Source organism: Bos grunniens, chromosome 2 (assembly GCF_055505025.1).
Source record: "Bos grunniens cultivar Pamir isolate PY7600 chromosome 2, Bosgru_T2T1.0, whole genome shotgun sequence".
NCBI lineage: Eukaryota > Metazoa > Chordata > Mammalia > Artiodactyla > Bovidae > Bos > Bos grunniens.
Window position 1 is genome coordinate 20,791,416 of NC_141166.1, and position 23,430 is coordinate 20,814,845.

A 23,430-nucleotide genomic window follows, 5' to 3' on the forward strand; every position below is an offset into this window, starting at 1 on the left:
ATTGAGGAGATCCAACCAGTCCATCCTAAAGGAAATCAATCCTGAATATTCATTGGAAGGACTGAAGCTGAAGCTGAAACTCCAATACTTTGGCCACCTGATGCGAAAAGCTGACTCATTTGAAAAGACCCTGAAAGACTGCAGGCGGGAGGAGAAGGGGATGACAGAGGATGAGATGATTGAATGGCATCACCGACTCGATGGACGTGAGTTTGAGTAAATTCCGGGAGTTGGTGATGGACAGGGAGGCTTGGCGTGCTGCAGTCCATGGGGTCACAAGGAGTTGGACATGACTGAGCAGCTGAACTGAACTGAACTGAAGCTGTTTTACAAAAAAAAGAAAAAGAAAAAGATATGTGTTGGGAAATCAAAAGACTTCATTCATACTATTGTGGAAACGCTAAAAAGGTCTGTATGCTTAATGGGCTAATTTTTTTTTTTTAAGTCTTACTCAGTCATCTCCAACTGTTTGCAGCCCCATGGACTGTAGTCCTCCAGGCTCCTCTGCCCATGGAATTTTCCAGGCAAAAATACTGGAGTGGGTTGCACTTCCCTTCTCCAGAGGATCTTCCCGACCCAGAGATTGAACCCAGGTCTCTTGCATAGCAGGCAGACTCTTTACCATCTGAGCCAGCAGGAAAACACCCTGTATGCTTTATGAGCTAATAAAAGGTGATGGGCAAAAGACAAAAAGCTTGTGAAATAAAGCTAATGTTTTAAAAACTAAAATTCTTATAGTGAATTAACATGAAATAGATTAATAAATATCTAGCCTTTGGCCTGACTTTCATCTGGATGTCCTCTGGGGTGGATGAATCAAACTGTATGAGACAGTGGGAAGAAGGGCCCCCCCTCTGCTGTAGATCCTGCTTGGATGTGGCCCTCATTTTGCTTAATGATTTCAGTAAATTCACTTAGTTACTTTTTTCATAATAAAAAGTTCATTTACAAATTAAATTTCTGGTTGATTCCAAATGACAAAGATTAAATGGAGCTGAACATTAAAATTCTGAGCACACAAATGTATTCCCTGGTGTCAGACAGTGTGCAGAGCAGGACATATGCCTTCCAATGCTCTTAGGCATTTGTCTGAAAGAAGAGGTGGTGAAGAAGCCCAATGCACAAAACTGACGAAGGTGAAGATGTGAAAAATATGCTTATGTAACTAGAACAAGACATTCATTTAATAAAGAAAAACTCTTGCTGTCAGTTAAAAGCACTGTTTTTCCTCTCTTTTTCTAGTCCTTTTTTAAACTTTCTGAGAAAAAGCTCACCTATAAAATGAGCTATTTTTTAAATCCATTTTTTAAATGGATTTAAAATCTATTTTTTAAATCCGTTTGTAATTCAGAAGAATAGGATAACGTGATTTCCCATTCAACTGTTCCCACCTATTGCCACTGGGAATCACCCTTTTTCGTTTGGCTGGGGCAGGAAGAAGTGGAGGGTAGCGTCAAGGATGGTGCTGAATGGACATGTGGTGGAGACAGACAGGACCCCCACCGAGATACAACATCAGCATCCACTCTTTGGGCAGTGCCCTTTGACCTTGTCACCTCCTTCCGCTTGCCCCTTATACTTCATTCTTTGTGATACAGGAAGCTTCTGGGACTGGAGGTTAGAGAAGAAGGGAGTTAACAGTCATTCTTTTAAGACATTTTCTGGCAGGTTCCTCAAGTTCTGCCTCTTCCAAAAGGTGCCAGCCTCCACATCCTCTGCTTCTAACCAGGTAGATGACCATAGGTTTTAAGCAATAGCCACTACCTTTTTTAGACTGAAGCTAGTTGAAGTAAAAAGCCCATCAGGCTTTTTTATGGGCTTTTAAAAAGCCCAAAGCCCAGTGTGTCCATTTAAGTCTTTGGGAATAGCCAGCAAACGAACTGAAACACTTTTTTACTGCAGTCTGAAAACCAATTGCTCAAAAACATCTTCTAACTTAGAGTTCATTTTGCAATAAAAGTACCAATTAAAAAAAAAACTCAGGTAAAAATCTTACCCAAAGGAACAGCTAATGAAAATGTAAAGGTTTTAAAGTTATTAACATTAGCAACATACTGTTAAGGTGAAAACTTCCTCTCCACTCTGAATGTCCCACAGCTTGGCAGTCGTGTCCATGCTTCCAGTAGCCACCAATGTGCTTTGAGGATTAAATGATAAACATACCTGAATTACATGAAATGGGAGAGATTTTAGAAAGATAAGAGTTTCAGACTGTTAATCCTATTATACAGAAGCTTGAAACTGCAACTCCCTTAGCAAATTCAGCCTAATTCTTCGCACAGATAAGTAGGCAAAATACCAGATATGAGTAGCCATCGATCTGCAGGTTGACCCGGAAGCATTCTCTGCTTGAGCAGAGGCTACTGTTCTCCACGTCACCCAGCTCAGGCTTGGAGGGGCACTGGTTCCCCTTAGTCACTTCTAGACCACAGAAGATCAAGAACAAAAGCAAAGCCCATTCCTTTGAGATTCATGCTGTCTGGCTCCCTTCCATTTTGTTTATTTGTTTTCACCTTTTGGCCAGGCCTCGGGGCATGTGGGATCTTAGTTCCCCATCCAGGGTCTGAACCCATACCACCTCCAGTGGGAGAGCAGTGGGCCATCAGAGAAGCCCCTCTGGCCCCCATCTTCCTCTCAATCACTCCCCTCACTTGCTTAAGACTTTGGTTATTGGCTTACAGTCTCAGTTCCAAGTCCCCAGTACCCTTCCTGTGGGCCGTTCATCCAACACCCCTGGACCCGTGATCCCGGACTCCTTTTATAATCACCCCCATGGCTACACCCTGACCTTGGCATCACCTCCTCTAGGAAACTCACTCCTGATACACCAATCTCTAGTTACAATTTCCTAGTACTTCTGCTTTTTGTCTTCTTCACCAAGCCCAGACCCCTTACCCGCTGCAGGATGACTTCCATCTCATGTAAACCCCTCTCTTTTCTCCTGGTCCATCATGCCCCAGTCAACTGACACCTGGAGAATCACTCTTGCTAGCATGCCCAAAACTCCTACCCCCATCTTCCACCTGCACCCTTCACAAATCTCCTAACAACTTGTATTAGCCTGGGATTTATTTACTTGTATTTATCCACTCATTTGCCAGCCCTACCTCATCACTCAACCAAGGTAGTTTAAGAAAGCAGCATGGCAGACAACTAGTGTTGCTCATTCGTGCCTTCCATCCTCAGATGTGACCTCAGTACCATTCCCTGCTTTGCCCAACATGCCTCTGACTCAGTACATTCTACCATTCCCTACTCTTGACTACACTCCCATCTTTATTCCTGCTCATCAGATAACTTTGTCTCCTAACACTTCCCTGAAAAAACCTTACCTGTCTGGTGGGAACTTCCTCCCCTGACCCTCACTTTCCTCTCCCCAAGTCTCAGATTCAGAGAGATTGCTGCCATTTTAAGAAAATGCATTCCCTGCGCTCCACGGAGAGATGATCTCACCAACTTTCCTTTCGCTCTAAACTAGATCCTTCCCAATAGCCTATAAACATGCTTGAGTTCTTCCCACATGAAAACAAATTCTCCCTTGACAATATCTGTCCCTTTTTAAACTAACATTATTTCCCATTACAACCAAATTCCTTGGAAAAATTGTCTACCGGCACTCGCTTTCCATCTTCTCTACTGGGACCACTCTGGATAAATGTCCAGTTGAGAGGCTTGGTTGGTCTTGGTCATCTCACTTAACCTCCTTGAGGTTCCTGATGTTTTCTTCCTTCTTGACTATTTTGATAATGCTCTGCATTTTTCCTCTTACTTCTTATCTCTTTTGTTGTATCTTTTTAAAGTTTCTCTTCTCCATCCTTCCAGGATCCCGCCAGTTTTCTCCTCATAGTCTACCTTTCCCACTGGAAACTTTACAGTTGTTTGGTGGTTTCTACTGCCACCCAGATGCCAGTGACTCACACATCCATGTCTTTTACCCAGACCTCACTGCTCAGCTCAGCCCCAAAGAGCCAACTGCCAAATGGATGCCTCTTTTTGGACATCACACAGGGAGATTTTTATCACCCTGTCTAAGACATGCAAATCAAATGAAGAAACCTGTTTCTCTCTAATGCACAGACTTGGTGAATGACACTGTCAGTTGCCCAGGTCTGAAATCAGGAAATCATCCTAAATACTTTCTTCCTTCGTGCCTCATATCTCCCTGGTAACCCAGCCCTACCCCTCCCACCCCTTGACTTCTCTCACATTCTCCTCATGACAGGGCTTTGATATCTTTCTTTGCATAGTTACCAGATCCCCACTGGCTCATACTTCCCATTTTATCCTTCCCCCGTGTCTCCTTCACAATGGCAAAAGAACCATCTTCCCCAAATGCAAAAACTGACCATGCCCCTCTCAGGTGAAAACTCTCAACAGTATGGCAATATCTTCAGGATAAAGTCCCAATTCCTTAGTACGGCATTTAAGACCCTCTATAAATCTGCAGTGTAGCCTCTCCTGCCTCCCCTACTTCCATCACACAAAGACTGGGATCTAACTTTGCAGGTCAACACATATGCCAAGTCATTGACACCTTTGGGCAACACCTGGGATCCCTGCCCATCACATCTGACTATGGGCAGGCAGTGCTTACAAGTGTGTGTATCTCCATATAAGCACTTTCTGTGCAGTGAAGCTGGGGGAGTGCTGCTCTGAACAGTCAGCCTACTGAGTTCTCAAGCACGTACCATGGTTACACACCTCCTCTGGGCATTTGTTGGTGCAGCTCACTCTGCCCAGAACATACCTGCCACTTCTCTGCAGAGTCTTCCCTGAATACCTCTCCTGGCTAAGGAGGCTTGGCTGTTCCCTCTGTGCTCTCACTGGGGCACACCAGTGGAGCTTCACTCCACTCCTCACCAGTGGAGAACTTCACACCAACTTCTAGCCCACCTACAATACATCTTTGAACTTAACCATGGACACCTCTACTCCCTCTAGAAAACTGCAAAATCTTCGGGGGCCAAGAACTACAATTTGGCCCCCCACACATAGACCACAGCTTCACACAGTCAATACTTAGCAAATATTCACTGGGTTGATGTCATTGATTCCAAAATATGAATGTCTTCCTAGGAACTATAAAAAAAAGAAAACCTTCAGAATTCCAAGGGAGTGTGGAAACACGGCCACACTATGAAAATGAGGATTGTGTCTTTCTTATGACCTTGTGCGAGTTACTTAAGTTCTGTATACCTCAGCATCCTCAACTGAAAAATGGAGAAATAGCTACCCCTTAGGGTTGTTACGAGGAACAACTAAGCCAATACACATTAAAAAAAAACTGTATAATTTTTCACTGCAGCATCCCCAGCAAAGTACCTTGAACATAGCTCTTGTTGGATGAAAATACAATAAATATGAAGAATGAATATAAATAAATTTTACTCCTAAAATAAGCAAACTCTTTCAAAGCTATCAGTTGTTCCACAGGGTGCAAATGATCTCACTAATTGTTGTAAGACATTTAACACAGAATTAATTAAGGATGAGGGCTTCCCAATAGTGAAAGCAATTTAGAGTATCAAACCACTTATGCAAATCTGAGTTCTAATTTTATCCAGGAAACAATCAGCTTAGATATTTTACATGGTATAAAAAAGTTAGTTTAAAAGCTATTTTAAGAAGTTCGCCAATCCTCAATCAAGTCAATTCTCTAAAGGCAAGTCAATGGAAAAGACATCAGATTGGCTATTGTACTCATACACTTATCTCATTATTTTTAGTCAATGCAGGATATGAGTCTTTGACAGTATCTGCAAGATATTAAAACTAGAGTAGTTTGTGAATGATATAAACACCATCATATATAATATAGAGAAATTTAAAATAACAGATTTTTAAATTAGTTATAAAGGTATAACAACTACTTTTGCAATGGAATCCTAAAAAGAAATAACAACTATGTGAAGCGCCAATGTAAACTCATCACTTGCAATATATGTGCTGCCCTGGTGGGAATGCTGACAATGGGCATGCTTTGGAGGAGAGGTGGAGGAATATATGGGAAATTTTTGCACTTTCCACTCAATTTTTCTGTCAACCTCAACTTCTCTAAAAAATAAGATCTACTGAAAAAGATAAAAACAAAAAAGTAAAACAAAGCAAAAACAAAAGGAATGACAACATAAAAATATAATAAAATAAATATACTCACTATTTCTGCTGTATGACCCCTAAAGGTATGGTAACATTTTCCAGTTTCTACACTCCATAGTTTACAAGTCTTATCAAAGGACCCAGTGGCAATTTTGTCACTAAGATTTAAAAAATATACATATGGAATTTGAAAACAAAGTCAATCACAGTATTTGATACACTGAATTAAGACAAGATATTAATACATGGATCTCTATTTAGAAATCTACTTTGCTTTTTATACTTCAATAAAAATTAATTTTAAAAAATAAATAAGTAATTTATTACTCAGTAATTTATTTTCCCTCAGGAGTCCTGAGGATGGGAAGTGCCCCTCTCCACCCAACCCCCACAAAAAATTTTATTTCACTTTTAAAATAATAAGCAATCCAGCAAATCAACTATACTCCAATGTAAAATAAAAATTTTAAATAAGCTAAAATAATAAGCAATCCTGTATCTGTTGCAGTGGAAAACAAAATAATATTCTAATTTTTGAATAATATCTCTTTATGTGTTCAATTTTAAATATTCTACATTTTAAATATAAATTGTGTTTAAGATTGCAATAATTTTTTCATTAATGAATATGGTAAAGGATTTAGTTTAGAAAATTACTAATAAGTGGAAATTAATAATGTGTAATATGGTTGTAGGAATATGGAAAAATTCTGTTAGATATACTGAAGATAGTAATATCAAATTTAAAAGAAGGAAAATGGAAAGATATAAATCCAATTAAACATGTAGCTAGATAAGGTTTTGAGAAGTTAGATAGTAAGTGTCTCCTTGAGAAAGTAAAACCTGTATTATTCCAATTGTAAGGTCTTTAAAGAAGAAAGAGGATTTGGAGAGGAAATACAATAAAGACTTCAGTTCCTTTCAAGCAAGAAGCTTCACACACCTATTGTGGATCAGGGCTACTGATCAACACCCAACAAGTAAGAGTAAATTAGCCTGTTCAACCCTCAACCAGGAAACTAACATCTTTTCTTTAACCTTAACCCTGTCTGTCTTTTGTACTAATAGCAAGTCATCAAAAGTTCACACAGTTGGGCCATCACTTGCACTGCAAGCTCACTGTTCAAAAGTGTAGGAAAGTGTTCATTTTACCCCATCCTCAACAATGTTGCTATTCAGTTGCCTAGTCCATCCAACTCTTTGTGACCCCCATGGATGGCAGCACGCCTGGCCTCCCTGTCCCACACCATCTCCCAAAGTTTTCCCAAGTTCATGTCTATATCATCGGTGACGCCATCCAGCCATGACATCCTCTGATTCTCTCTTCTCCTTCGGCTCTCAATTTTTCCCAGCCTCAGGGGCTTTTTCAGCAAGTCAGCTGTTTACATCAGATGATTAAAATACTTGAGCTTCAGCTTCAGCATCAATCCTTCCAACGAGTTTTCTGGGTTGATTTCCCTTAAAATTGACTGGTTTACTCTCCTTGCTGTCCAAGGGACTTTCAGAAGTCTTCTCCAGCACCACAGTTTGAATGCATCAATTCTTTGGCGTTCTGCCTCCTTTACAGTCCAGCTCTCACAGCCATATATGACCACTGGGAAGACCATAGCCTTGACTATATGGACCTTTGTCAGCAGAGTAATGTCTCTGCTTTTCAATACACTGTCTAGGTTTGTCATTGCTTTCCCGCCAAGAAGCGAACATCTTCTGATTTCATGGCTGCAGTCACTGTCTGCAGTGATTTTAGAGTCCAAGAAGAGGAAATATGCTACAACTTCCACTTTGTCCCCTTCTATTTGCCATGAAGTAATGGGGCCAGATGGCATGGTCTTAGTTTTTCTAATATTTAGTTTTAAGCTTGGCTCTTTCACTCTTCTCCTTCACCCTCATCAAAGAGGCTCTTTAGTTCCTCTTCAACAATATGGCGTGTAATTTATTAACCTCTTAATTTTTGCCATTCAGATGGCCAAAACATAAAAATAATTTTAAAATTCATATTTACCTAGTTGTTAAGTATGTCTATTCATATTTTTGACTATTTTTCCGATGTGTTGTTTCTATTGATTTGTAAAGGAGTTCTTTACATGTTCTCCGTAACAACTCTTTGTTGTATATGTTACAAATTTTCTCACAGTGATCACTTTTCTTTTATGTATTAATTTTTTAAACATACATATGTTAAGTTGTATGTACTGAAGTCCATCAGTCTTTTCCTCTGTAAAACAAAAATGTGAGGGGTCCTATGGCCCAAAATACATATCCCACAGAAAATTATAAGTGCTCAGTACAGCTGCAGACTTTATAATTATCCAGACTAACTCTAATGCCTTGGCTCTCTCCTCTGTTCTCAGTCCCCAGACATGGTTTTCTGTGGTCTCTAATACTAAATGAAAAGAGAATCCTTTCTACAATGTCTTCTCTAATTTTTATTACGGTCTCATCTACAACTTCATTTAGTAACAATTTTTTCAAATATTTACCTTATCTGTGTTTTCATAGGAAATAACAGCTTTAATTTCACATATCATATTTCACTAGCTTAAGCAATATCTAATTAAGTTGGATTATTACAAATTGAAAGCACAACCCCCGACAAGCAGGTTTGTGGACAAATACAACTAACTCTTGGTAAGCTGAAAACGTCCCCCGTGGAAAGAGAAGTTAAGTGTACTGGTGGATAGACTAGTTGCTACAGGCATTCAAACAGCTACAGGTATAAGTAGTGTGTCATTCAGGATAGAGGACCTTGGTAAGATCTACTGAACGGGTTAACTAGAAGTTAGCTTAAAAATGGTTCTGCTGCATTTTGTACTGTTATTTAGCATGTCACTATACATGGTTTTATACCTGATAAGACTATAAGTTAACTGCTACACAAAGCAAACCATGCCATGCATGTACAGCTATCCTCTTGTGGTCCATTGCTAGAAACATCAGCAGGAACTTCCGGTCAGGGTTCATCTTCCGGTCAGAGAACTTCCAAGGGCAGAGAGTCAGCCCTGCATCAGCGGGAACTCGAGCTCACCACTGTACTACTGTGTGATCCTGGGAGGGGTGCCTGAATTTTATCTATGTTATGTGAGGCCAGTAATACCTCTCCCAAAGCTACTTTGAACACTGAAGAAGATATTTAAATTTATTTTTTTTTATTTTATTGTTGGAGTATAATTGCTTTACAAAGTTGAATTAGTTTCTGCTGTACAATGAAGTGAATCAGCTAAATGTATACATATATTGCCCCCCTCTTGAGCCTCCCTACCACTGCCCCATCCCACCCTTCTAGGTCACCACAGGCCACCGAGCTGAGCTCCCTGTGCTATACAGCACACTAGTTATCTATTTTATACACTAGCTATCTATTTTATACACACATACACATATGTGTGTCAATGCTACTCTCCCAGTTCATCGCATCCTCTCCTTCCTGCAGTGTCCATATATGTCTGCATTCTCTATTCCTGCCCTGCAAATAGATTCATTTATACCATTTTTCTAGATTTCATATATATGCCTTAATATACAATATTTGTTTTTCTCTTTCTGATTTACCTCACTCTGTAGGACAGACTCTAGGTTCATCCGAACCTGCAAACATCCTAATTCTCTTCAGTCGTGTCTGACTCTTTGCGAACCTGTGGACCATAGCCCGCCAGGCTCCTCTGTCCATGGGATTGTCCAATTAAGAACACTGGAGTGCGTTGCCATGCTCATCCTCAGGGATTTTCCTGACCCAGGGATCGAACCCACGTCTTTTCCATCTCCTGCATTGACAGGCGGGTTCTTTACCACTAGCGCCACTTGGGAAGACCTCGATTCATCAACATCACTACAAATGACCCAATTTCATTTCTTTTTATGGCTGAGTTGGGCTTCCCAGGTGGCACTAGTGGTAAAGAACGCGCTTGCCAATGCAAGAGACGTAAGAGACATGGGTTGGATCCCTGGGTTGAGAAGATCCCCTGGAGGAGGGCATGGCAACCCACTCCAGTATTCTTGGCTGGAGAATCCCACTTAAGGAGGAGCCTGGCTGGCTGCAGTCTGTGGGGTCACATAGAATCGAACATGACTGAAGTGACTTAGCATGCACATACTATAGCATACATCAGACACTCAACAACTTTTGGTTCTTCATCTTCCTCTTTTCCTTCCCCACTAGATGAAGGGAGCAGTGAATAAAAGAACCAGTGGATTAATAAGGAATCACTGGACAAGTGGATGTCTTCTTACCCATAAGGGTTGTTGAACGCTATGGCATACACCACATTCCTGTGACCCTCCAGGGTGTGAAGCTCCTCTCCAGAGGCAGTGTCCCAGAGCTTGCATGTCCGATCATAGCTTCCTGTGATAAAGCTAACACAAGCAGTGGAAATACAGCAAAGGTGAGACCAGCAGTGTGTTAGTAAAGACCTCATGTTTTTGCCTGCAAAACTATAACCTCGTTTATCTTGCTTTTTACACTGAAAATTGTGTATGAAAAACAAAGAGTTAAGTGAAAGTGACTTAGTCATGTCTGACTCTTTGCAACCCCATGAACTATACAGTCCATTGAATTCTCCAGGTCAGAATACTGCAGTGGGTAGACTTTCCTTCTCCAGGGGATTTTTCCAAACCAGGGATCGAACCCAGGTCTCCCAAATTGAAGGTGGATTCTTTACCAGCTGATTCACAAGGGAAGCCCAGAATACTGGAGTGGGTAGCCTATCCCTTCTCCAGGGGATCTTCCCAACCTAGGAATCAAACTGGGATCTCCTGCATTTCAGGCAGATTCTTTACCAACTGAGCTATCAGGGAAGCCCTCATAATCTCGTTTATCTCATTTTTTACAATGGAAATTGTGTATGCAGAACAGAGTTGAACTGAGAACAATATCTAAATCCTTTGACTTGGAAACTTTTCAATTGTAGACCAAACCCAAAAAGGAGTTACTAAATAAAGAGTAACCCTTCCAATAATCATTCTTATACTATAGTTACATAACTAAAAAATGTTGGTAATCGGTAACCTTTTCTGAAACTCTAATATATCTTAATAAATAACATCATTCTTCCAGTCAGTCAGACCATAAGATCTTGGCTTCGTCTTTGACGCCTCTTTCCGTCACATCCCACACACAATCCATCAGTAAATCATTCTATTCGCCCAATCTCAGCATACATCCTTAGGATGGTCATGTCTCACTAGCTCCATTGCCTCCATGTCTTGCCTAAACAAAACCATCTTCTATTAGGGTGTGGCTCACACATGGTTCTTACAAATCTATTTTCCTCATAGAAACTGCATTTACTTTTTTAAACTTCCTCAAATGGCTTCCTAGTAATCTAGAGGAAAATGCAAACTCTGCTCATGATCCATAAGACCAGCAGCCCTGGCTAACTCCAGGACCTCAACTTCATCCAAAAGCATAGCCTGATCAGTCACATTCCCAAAGCTAGTCCCTGAGGATCTGGATTGTTTCTTTCATAAACATTCATCTTTCTACCCACGCGGTTTACCACCATCACCGACAGGCCCTGGAACGTGACTGGCACACTAAGAGGTGTTCACTAAATATCTGTTTAACATTTAACAATCCTTTAACATTACTGTTCTACTACAGGAATTGTTAGTATATTGTTCTCTTGAGTTAAAAATCATAGTATCTTTATTATTCCTAAATATTCCATTAGGGGGAAAAAAATCCCAAGTACAGAAAAAATGCACAACATTGAAAAGCCAGTCTTCATGTCAAGTGGTGGTTATAAAAGGTGAAACAAATTCTTCTATCTAAACCCAACTAAACAGGAAAGCTAACAAGGCGGTATATTTTTCGTTCTCTTCTTGGTATTTTCCTCCTAGCTTCTTGGGGAGTGTAAATTGGTATGACCATTATGGAACACAGTATGGTGGTTACCAAAATAATTAAAACTATATCCCATTTCTGGGCATATATTTGAAAGAAATGGGATCAGGATCTTGTAGAAATGCCTATACTCCCATGTCCACTGTAGCACTGTTCACTATGACTGGGATATGGAAATAACCTGAATATCTGCCAAAGGATGAACAGGCGAAGAAAATGTGATATATATCTATAGGCAGATCGATAGATACAATGAAATATTATTCACCTTTGAGAAAGAAGGTGATCCTGCCATTTGCTGCTACATGGACAAACCTGAGGGACATGATGCTAAGTGAAATAAGCCAGACACCCAAGGACAAATGTCACATAATCTCACTTATATGTGGAATCTAAACAAGAGCAACAAAAGAGTTGAACTCACAGAAGCAGAACAGTAGTTACCAGGGGCTGGGGAGGTGGGAGAAATGAGGAAACACTGGTCAAAGGGTACAAAGTTGCAGTTATGTAAGACGAGTAAGTCTAGAGATCTACTGTACACCCAGGATGACTGTAGGTAATAATACTGTGATGAATACTGGGAATACCCTGACAGAATAGATTTCAGGCCCACCAAAAATGGTAACCCTGTGGAGATAAGATGTTAATATCCTTGACTATCCTAAACATTTCACTATGCATATGTATCAAATCAACATGTTGCATATATCATGGGTGCCAGCACTCAGTTGCTCAGTCATGTCCGAGTCTTGGAGACCCCATGGACTGCAGCCTGCCAGGCTCCTCTGTTCATGGGGATTCTCCAGGCAAGAATACTGGAGTGGGTTGCCATGCCCTCCTCACATTATGGGTAGGCAATTTTTACTTTAAAAAATATTGGTATCCCTTGGTTGTTAAAAATTGGAAATTAAAAAAAAAAAAAACAGAAATAGACATACACACAGAAATAAATAAGCAGTGCACAGAAGATTTTAGGACAGTGAGACGGCTCTGTGTGATAACATAGCACTGGATAGATGTCGTTATACATTTGCCAGCCCACGGAATGTACAAAACCAAGAGCGAACCCTAATGAGTACTATGAACTTTCGGTGATACTGACGGGTCATTATAGCTCAACAGTTGCAACAGATGTAGGTCTCTGTGGGAGATGGTGATGGTGACAGAAGCTGCTGGGGGGGTGGGGATGCAAGGCAGAAGTTATTCATAGAGAGGAAATCTCTGCACCTTCTGCTCAATTTTGCTGTGAACCTAAAGCTGCTCTAAGAAAATAAATTCAATAATTTTTTTTTTAATAAACAGAGGACCTTACCATGAGCCTGATTTATTAAGTGCAACGTTAGTCAGTGGCAGTATATGTGCTCTGAGAACCTTCAATAAAAGAAAACACCATTTATTTCAAACTCGAACAAAATTATTCAGCTCATTCATTTTAACTTCCAACCAATGAAGACATTCAAATGCATCTTAATTATACACAATAAATGGATAGTATCCAATATTTGAACAAAGGAGGAAAATACATAGGACTTCCTGTTATTAAGACCAGTAACATCTGGAGGTTACAAATAATTACAGAAGCATGATCAACTCTATGTTTTCTATCAATTTGCCTTGAGATAGATTATAGCTATGAGATACAAATAGCTGTTGTTCTGTTGCTCAGTTGTGTCTGACTCTTTGCGACCCCATGGTCTATAGCACACCAGGCTTCCCTGTGCTTCACTAGCTCCCAGCGTTTGCTTGAACTGATGTCCATTGAGTCAATGTTGCCATCCAACCATCTCATCCTTTGTTGCCCTCTTCTCCTCCTGCCCTCAATCTTTCCCAGCACCAGGGTCTTTTCACTAATCTATATTCTCTTTCACATATTGTACATGGTTTGTATATATGTATAAACAGTATATATAGGAAATAAACCAAAGATGTTTCAAATACAGATTAACAATGAATTATTACTTTTTGAATCTTAAAGCTTCTTTAGAGTCGGGATATGTCATGGAATTTATATTCCCATCCCTACGTTGCCTAGCACATAGTGGATGCTTTACATTTATTGAATGAATATACTTAAATTGGACCATCTGTTTTTAGGTAGGATGACTGGCCAGACTGGAACAGTCTTAATTATGTCTACAGCCAGAGTGTAACTATTAATAGTGTCCTCCTTCACTATCAAAATATTCCCTTTGAAAGATAAATTACAAGGCCATCTAAGTTATAGAGCACATATTTGAAGTAAAATAGTGCCACCTGCTGGAAAAAGAATTATTACAAGAATGACCATCTTTCACTAAGTTGAAAGAAGGAATACAGAAAATTGTTGAATACTTCACATCAGACAAAATATGCTGAGTATATAAATAACAAGTATATATAAGTCATACGAAATAAAATCAGTGTAATATAAATCATTTCTAGAATAAAGCATTAAATGTTGTTAAATAATAAAGAAAAATGAAAGCTGTTATTGAAGTAATAAATGACATTCATTTTAATTTAGTTGCCAAGATTATAGATGAAAATAAGCATATCTTTATGGAATTAAAATTATTATACAACCCATATCAATAAATAATTTACTGAAATATAGTTTAGTTCATATGGAAGCAAAAAATTTGAAATGTTGATACACCATGAAATACATCTTAATATTACTCCAACTGGAAAAAAATTTTAATTATTCAATAACTTAGAGCTACTTTAATGATTATTCTTTAGACTTATCATTATAAAGCAAAGTTAAAGTTACTAATGCAAATATTTATTGAACCTGTCAAGAAACCAATTTTTGAATTTTATTCATTCATTCAACAAACATTTAAGATTTAGTCTTAGCAAAAATGTGGGGGACCTGAAAGAAAACATGATTTATATTTTATTTCAGACTATCAGAATTAAGTAATTCATTAAAGTTCTTCTACTTAGTATCTTTAAACGTGCATTACCTTAAACAGATAGAATTTGTGGTTGCTGTGCTGTCCGAGTTTATTTTGTAATCTCTGTATTAAAAGTTTGACCTGGTCTGATCGTGAAGCCGTGATGAGAGGTTCTGCTTTCTGTATCTCTTCTACTAATGCACTAACATCTGTACTGAAATTCATCAAAAAATAAAAAATTACTTTTTTCTATGTCAGAAATTGCATATACATTCACTACATGAAAGATTGCATTGCTTTATGAAGTTCAAGATTTATAAATTGTCAACAGCATCATCATGTTCACCAAGAGATTTCCAGGGCAAAGAAAAATCACAGAAATCAATAAAGAGCATCTTGGCACGGATGAAAGCTGCCTGGGTTCTCTTCAATGCCTTTCCATTACCTGAGACTTCGCTCGAGGAAGGTGTGCAAAGATTCTGATTTGCTCATCTAAGAAGGCCAAGTGCTGCTTCTAAACAAGAGCTCTTTTATTTTTTTTTTTCCTGTTTCTCTCTTTTTTTTTAAAAAAATATATTAAAGTTGCCCAATCCTACTTTACTTACCTTGTTACCTATGATCTCCCATGTAATCCTATAACAACCCTCTAAAATTTAGTGCTTTTCATAATTATTTCGGGGATGAAGAAACTGAGGTTCAGAAAGTTTTAATTTGCTGTATTTTGGGGGAAAGAGAAAGTACCTCACTAAAACATTCAAAGAACTATCATGATTATTAATTTCTTAATGCTATAACATTATCTCCCTGAAAGAGAACCAGTGTGAAAAATACAGATGCAAGTTTCTCCAGCATTCAAATAATCTGCAGCAATTCTAGTAAATTTTGCTAGTTCAGAATATTAATTCAAGACAAATAATAATGTCTGTATACCACAAAACATCCAGAATAGGGTCATTTTGCAAAACACATCCCCAAATCGAGAAAGGATTCATGGACCAGGCTGCTGTGGGAGAGGCCGACGGCCTCCAGTTGCAGCTCCTTCAGGATTCACATCAGAGTTTGAGCCGAGGACTTGCTCTTCTTTGCAGCCTTCAGCCCCTGGCTAAGCAAGAGCGCCACACAAGAGCCTGGCCACTTCTGCCCTTGAGTCTGGCCATTTCCCCTTCTGCCCAACCCTGCCTAATTCTCTGATCTGTCCTGGGGTCACCTCCCAGCAACCTTGTACTCGCCTACTTCTGTCTCAGCATATGCATTAGAAATGCATAGTCTAATAGGCATCCTCCTTTTCATAAATAAACATGTCCTGAGCTCCAGGTTTGTGCAAGGCACTGAACTAGGAGACCCTTTATTCAATTAACATTGATTACTTGCCAAAAGTTAGGCTCAGGGAATGTCCAAGATATGGTGCCAGCTCTCAAGCAATACAGTCTTTTAGAATAAGAGTGAATATTTGGAATGGAAATGAATCAGAGATGGTTCCTGACGATGACTTTGAAAAACTCAGGGGTCAACAGAGTTAGACCTGCATAAGAATTCAAAAGATAATAATGCCTCTTGGAAAGATTTTCAACAAATGTTATGAATCAAAACAGATTTTCAAACCAAAAGGTTTATTTTTTTAAATAAGGTTGGTTTGGGAAGAAGAAAAGGACAGACTGATAATCCTTTTCCCATGCCCTCCTCATTCAGCAAGAGCCATGTTTGGTCACTTCAGTCATGTTCAACTTTTGGGGACCCCATGGACTGTAGTCCGCCAAGCTCCTCTGCTCATGGGATTTCCCAGACAAGAATACTGGGGTGATTTTTATTCCCTCCTCCAGGGGATCGTCCCAACCCGGGGATCAAACCCACATCTCCTGTGTCTCCTACATTGCAAGGATCAAACCCACATCTCCTGTGTCTCCTACATTGCAAGCATTTGCATTTACATTACATTTACCGCTGAGCCACCCCAGAAGCCCATTCAGCAAGACACTAATATAAAACTCACTGAAACAAACAGGAAATAATACACCCAGAACAATTTTTTTAGTAATGTATTGTCTGTAGTTTTACGAGCTTGTCTACACACCATCCTATGTCAGGGTTTCCCAATAATGATTTTGGATATGAAATACATGCTGCATTATATAGCTACCTTACCTGGGATCAAGATCAAGCAAGTCTATGGATTTGGTCTTTAATTGTCCACTTTTTTCATATTCCAACATAATTCCTAAAAAATAAACAAATATATTATAAAACACTTATGATGACAGCCTAGGCCAAAAGTTAACCTACTTAGATACAATTTTTTCTTTTTTTTCCATTTTTGAAATTTTTCAACATAAAACATATGCATATATTCAATAAATAATTGAGTAAATAAATAATGTAACATTAAGTAATATAATCACTCATAACTCAAAGAAAGGTTGGAAAGAACTTAGCACTTCAGAGCCCACACAGCATAATCCATTTTCCTAAATAGGTGCATTTTCAAAATCTAGCAAGCAAATTAGCAAAATTGTTTTCCTTATTCACAACTATCTTATTCTTAATAAGATGAAAAACGTTAAACATTTGTATGCCAACTACTAAAAATTAGTTGGGTTTCTGTAAAAATGAATCCAGAAAATAGAGTGCAAAATCTGAAACGTGTACATTTATATGACTGCTTCACTGTGACAAGACATTAAGGCAGTATGCTCACTGAACTCCAATACAAGCAAGAGGCTGTGACGTGTGCAATGAAAAGTATAAGCAGAAAATAGATAAAGATGCTTCCAGGAATACATGTTGTTCGTCAGAGACTGTTTCACACAGTATCTTAATATTCTTGATCTTCTCCTGGCTGAACCATAGGTAATGTGTGATTTCCAAAACACTTGGGTAAGAAGATGACCACCCCTCCCCAAATCTGCAATGTACCAAAAGGCCAAACTTCAAAAGGTAAAATAGTATTGCTTACCCAGCTCATATTCAATCAACAGAAACCTTTAAAGTGCACAAAATACCAACCAGTTCACCCTGCCACTTATTTAGATCCTTCTTCTGGCCAAAGAACAAGGGGCCCACATGCAATAAATAAATGACAAAGATTGTCATACCTGAGTCAACTGAAAAGCATGTATTCAACACCTACTCTTCACAAAGCAACGAGATTCTGAAGAATAAAAAATAGGGAAAGCCCCAAGTTTGATTACCCACATTACTGCTACGTTCCTTTAGTCTTCGGGAATCTAGGTTAGGGAGAGGAATTATTCAGTGGATGCCAACAAAAGAATGCTCCTGACCTATATGCTATTCAAAAGAGGGTGGGAGGACTGAAATTAAAAGATTAGGAGGTGAAACATAATTGCTTTATGCACAGAAGGGATAAAGATAACATGGAAATTATTCAGTGGTGAGCCATACTTTTCCTATTTGATAATGTTATTTAACACCCACCTGCTATTCAGTAGTACCTTGGAAACTTGCAATATCATGTGGCTTTCCAAAGATCAGAATTTAAGTATCTAACATGCTAAGTGAGATGATCTTATTTATTATAAGATAATCATTAAGGCAATAGTCACAACCATAAGTCTAAAGCTTTTACTTGAGTTTACTTGCTTTTAGAATTCTGGATTTAGAGTCTGACCCACTCACATTTCAAGGTGGATTCTACACATTCTGCTTAACCCACATCATCTCATTTAAACCGTTCATTTATTAACAAATATGTGAGCACTCATTTATGCACCCAGCTCTACTAGAGGCTCATTTAGAGGTTCTACTTTAGGAGCTACAGATACCATTGTAAGTGAAATTAGCAAAGTCCTTGCCCTCATGAAGTTGATATTCTAGTCGGGGAGACTAAGCAAGATAAAAAAGTAAAATTTATTTTGGTTGAATTGAGATAATGCTAAGAAAAGACAAAGCAAGGAAGAGGGTTCTGAAATACCATGAGGAGAAGTTGCAAATTCTAGGAAGGAGGGGACTTTACTTTATTCACTTTACTTATGTTTTATTTAAAAAAAAAAAAAAAAAAAAAAGCTAAAGAAGCTAAAAGTAACAATATCCAGGGGAAGATTATTCCAAGCAAAAAACCAGCAACTGCAGAGACCCTGACTGGGGGCATGCCTCGCCCACCCGAGGAACACAAAGCAGAGAAGTGTTGCTGGAGAGGGAGTGAAGTCAGAGAGGCCAAAGCGGGTGGATCCTATATGGTCTTGGGCATCATGGCCCTTCCATTTTAAAAGAAATGAAAGCCACTGAAGGGCTGGAGAAGAATGGTGACGTAATCAGATTTTTGCTTTAACAGACTCACCTCCACAGAAGCGGGGCAAGTATAGAGCCTCTAGCAATAAAAAGAATGGTGGCCATGATTCTGAAGAGAAGTTGTTGAACTCTGTATATATTTTGGAGGTGAACTGGCAGAGTTTGTCCCTGGACCAAACAGGGAGTGAGCTAGAAAGGAGAAAAAGACAAGTCTACGGTTTTGGCAGAAGTAAGTGGAAGAATGGAGCTTCCATTGACTGACAGGAGGTGGACCATCAGAGGCCCCATGTGAGATGTTATGTTGGACATCTGAATGAAGAACCAGGCAGGCAGTCAGGTACTTAGGACTACTCAGGATGATTTTTAAGCCTTGAGAATAGATGAGACCGTCCAGCAAATGAATAGAGTTAGAGAAGTCCCCGATGGCTCAGCAGATAAAGAATCTACCTGCAATGCAGGAGACACAGGAGATGTGGGTTCAATCTCTAGGCTGAGAAGGTGTCCCTGGAGGAGGAAATGCCACCCACTCCAGTATACTTGCCTGGGAAATTCCATGGACAGAAGAGCCTGGTGGGGTACAGTCCAAAGAGTCACAAAGAGTCCAACATGACTGAGCATGACCATGGACGGAGGGGGAGAAGTCCAAGGACAAAACTCAGGGACACTCCAACATTAAGATCAGAAAGAAGAGGACAAGTGAACAAGATAGACCAAGGAGTGACAATGAGGCAGAAGAAAACATGGAACGTGTGTCCTGAAAGTCACAGGAGGGCAGAGTGAGCCAATGGATCAAGTGCTGCTGCCCGGTCAAAAAAGACAAAGACTGAGATGAGATGTGGCCAGTGGATTCAGCATTATTGGAGGTGGTCATTGAGGATCTTGAACAGTTTCAGTGGATCAGTGAGGGTGAAACCATGATAGGAGTGAGTTCAAGACAAAAGGGAGAAGAGAAATTGGGGACAACATTCTTTTCAAGGAGGTTCACTCCCAAGAGAGATTTGAAAGACTAGCTAAAGGGAGTCAGTAGACGTATGGGATAAGTGTTATTACCACCACCTGACTAACGCCTTAACAAATCAAAACCAAACATCCTTAAGTTCCACATTTTCACATGCTGATATCCAGTTATTCTTTTAATTAATTTTAATTGGAAACTTAAGAGGGAAAAAAAACTGAGTGTCCTTACTACAAACTTGCTAATAGCTTCATGTCAAAGTTGCACTCATGCAGGGAGGCAGAAGGAAGATCTCCTGAGTTTTTAAACATTTATTTTAAAATCACAAGTTCTATGTCTGGATCAACCTCATTTATGATACACATTCATTTACTAATAAACTCACTCAATAAACACTGAGGGCCTCCTATAAGCCAGAGTCTCTTTTACAGCTGAAGAAGAGACGAGGTCTCAGTTCTCATGGAGCTTACATTTTATGGGAAAGAGGGAGTCATTCAAAGCACAGACAATAAATGTACTTTGATTAATATAATAAAAGACAATAAAACAAAATGGCTGAGAGTAAGATCAATGAGGGGAAGTGCTTCTTTGAATAGTGATAATGGAAGGTCTCTGAGTAGGTGACACTGATCAAGACCAAATGAAGAAAAGTGGCCAAAGTCTAGGGACGTCTGAGTCCAGAAAGAGAGACTGATGAGTGAAATGCCCTCCATGAAGTCTTGGAAGAGCATTTAAAGAAATCTGAAGTGTAGTGAGTGTAAGCTAAATCCTACAGAGTATGGATCTTATTTTGAATATAATGAAAAACTATTGGAGATGCTGAGTCCAGATTCCACTGGCTGTTAGTGACATACAGACTGTGGAGGATGGAGTTAAACCAGGAATCCAGTTGACAAGCCCAGGGATGAAGGAAGAAGAAGCGCTGGCGGGTGGGATGGAGATAGGGATAGAGGTGAAAGCAGCAAAGTGTGTGGGGTCAAGGAACTCGTGCCAAGGAAATGAGAAGAATGTGACAGACTCACAAAATACTTTGAAAGTAGAGCTGACAGCATTTGTTAATGAACTGGGTGTGGGAGTGCAGAGAGGGTCAGCGAATCACAAGAGAGAAACAAAGGATGGCTGAGGTTTCTGCCAGAAAAAGTGGATGGGGTGGTGATGCCATCGATGGACTGGGCCCAGCCTGAAAGAGCTACATAACGAGGAGGGGACTGGAGAAAATGACCCATGAGGTCTGTGCCTATTAGACATCTTCAGGGAGACTGTGAGTAAGCAGTTGGATGCATTACTGTGAACAGTGAGATATTCAGTGCTAAATTCTTCAAGTCCCACCCCTCCCAAAGTTATACTAAATCAAACCAGTCCAAAGTGATATCGCCCCCCATTTGACATCTTAAAGATAGTTTTTGTTCAGACTTTTCATTGAGCAAGTGGATTTTGTCTTCTACTGCCTTGTGGCAAGTTTTGAGGACTTTTTACTTTATATTTTTAGTTTCAATGTGAGTTCCAAATTAGACGCCAAGAATTCTGCTCCTATTTCTATCCTTGTCAATCTGTATGACCAGTGGACTTCACTTATCCTCTAAAGGTCAAGAGGGATAGGCAAGAGTGTCCTACTCTACACTTGATTTTAGCCAAAAGACCAAGAAGCAACGCCCTACTCTAAAACTAGAGCATTCTAGCATTCTCTGGGTTTATTTCATAGTTCCTGAGCTCACTGGAACTTTTTAAAGCCCCATGTTGCAAGAGCACAAAGTGTCCACAGTAAAATGAAAGCCTTAGTCATTCAGTCCCGTCCGACTCCTTGCCACCCCACCTACAAGAGCCTGCCATGGAATTCTCCAGGCAAGAATACTGGAGTGAGTTGCCATTCCCTTCTCCAGGGAATCTTCCCAACCCAGGAATCAAACCCAGGTCGCCCACATTGCAGGCAGATTCTTTACCATCTGAGCCAACAGGTAGAGCTTCAGTAAATGTGTCAGTGGATTGATATGTGCAGTCTGGAATTCGGTCACTAAGGTAATATGCTTTTTAAGTATGCGTTTTTCTTCCCATACTCAACAAACCTTCACTTGATCATTCTGGTGCCTTTAAAATAAAAAACAATGTGACCTTTATCAGCGTCTTCCCTTTCATAAACAATATTCCACAACATCACTAATCGCCCCCTCTCCCTCCCCTTCCACTTCGTTCCTAAGTAACCAGAAAGCATTACAACTCAGCCATTTAAAAGATTAAGGACTTTCTTTAAAAAAAAAAAAAAAAAGTCTTTTTTTTTTTTTAAGTTTTGCGAACCCGAGTACAGCATCCGAAGCAGCGAAGAGCGCAAGTTAGGAAACACCAGGCTTCCCTAGGGATCACCCGCTCTGGACACCACCGCTCGGGCCCCAGCACTTTTCCTCTGCCCCAGACCCTCCCGGTGCAGACCTGCACGTGAAAGCAGAGGGGGTCCGGCCCGTACCTGGCGGGTAATACCGGAGCAGGAGGCTCTTGAGCTTCATTTTCTCGCTAGGGGACGACCAGCCAACCGACTTGGTCGCCATGGAAACGTCCAAACAGCGGACAGCTTCGGCGCGCATGCGCGGGGGCCACTGCCAGCTCCTGGGTCGCGGGGCTTGGAGTTCTAGCTGTTGGGGCTCATCCTGCCTCTCAGGCGTCTGGGGATTGGCTGGGAGGTTCCGGAGATGCGCGGGCGCAGAGCGCACCCTGCCCCCTCCGCCGCCCGCATCTGCCTGGGGGTTCCCGGGGCGGGATAGGGGGTCCAGGGTGCTGCGCAGAGAGAACACTCCCGCCCGCGCCGCCTTGGCCCGAATCTGCACCTCTCGGTGCAGGTGTATGGGGTGGGTGGACGAGCTCCCCTGGTGTCTTCAGTCAGGGTGATCTCACAAGGGGCGAGGCGCGGCCGAGGACCACGGGCCTCAATTGCAGCCTGGACCACACAAGCTTTAATCCGCTGGCTTTCTAATCCGGAGGGTGGGAGTAAACTCCCGCTCGCGGTTACCATTCCTGGCCCCTCGTGTCCCTGCCCCAACAAAAGAAAAATGACCTCAGCGTGATCGCCTACATATTGGGTCGCTGTGCCACTGCTACTGCTGCTAAGTCACTTCAGTCGTGTCCGACTCTGTGCGACCCCATAGACGGCAGCCCACCAGGCTCCCCCGTCCCTGGGATTCTCTAACTCACAGTCCTCAGTTCAGTTCAGTCGCTCGGTCGTGTCCGACTCTTTGCGACCCCATGAATTGCAGCAGGCCAGGCCTCCCTGTCCATCACCAACTCCTGGAGTTCACTCAACTCACGTCCATTGAGTCGGTGATGCCATCCAGCCATCTCATCCTCTGTCGTCCCCTTTTCCTCCTGCTCGCAATCCCTCCCAGCATCAGAGTCTTTTCCAATGAGTCAACTCTTTGTATGAAGTGGCC

At 40.6% G+C, this 23,430-nt stretch overlaps 1 protein-coding gene across 6 annotated transcripts in view; it reads right to left on the reverse strand.

Annotated features, from left to right (window-relative positions):
• DAW1 (dynein assembly factor with WD repeats 1) overlaps positions 1 to 22,838 on the reverse strand; it is a 35,747-nt gene extending 12,909 nt beyond the window's left edge. For 2 of the 6 annotated variants that reach the window (XM_086365527.1, XM_086365486.1), the window contains exons 1-8: positions 22,473 to 22,568; positions 17,907 to 17,962; positions 16,960 to 17,032; positions 14,887 to 15,031; positions 13,251 to 13,309; positions 10,327 to 10,449; positions 6,158 to 6,257; positions 2,056 to 2,163 (exon numbers count right to left, since the gene is read on the reverse strand). In XM_086365527.1, the coding sequence (XP_086221653.1) occupies positions 2,056 to 2,163; positions 6,158 to 6,257; positions 10,327 to 10,449; positions 13,251 to 13,309; positions 14,887 to 15,031; positions 16,960 to 17,027 (603 nt within the window). In that variant the 5' untranslated portion in view covers positions 17,028 to 17,032; positions 17,907 to 17,962; positions 22,473 to 22,568. Of the gene's footprint in view, positions 1 to 2,055; positions 2,164 to 6,157; positions 6,258 to 10,326; positions 10,450 to 13,250; positions 13,310 to 14,886; positions 15,032 to 16,959; positions 17,033 to 17,906; positions 17,963 to 21,954; positions 22,100 to 22,438 lie in introns of all 6 variants that reach the window. The other 4 variants (XM_086365508.1, XM_086365482.1, XM_086365516.1 and 1 more) reach the window with 4 other exon arrangements.
• Positions 22,839 to 23,430: the final 592 nt, after the last annotated feature.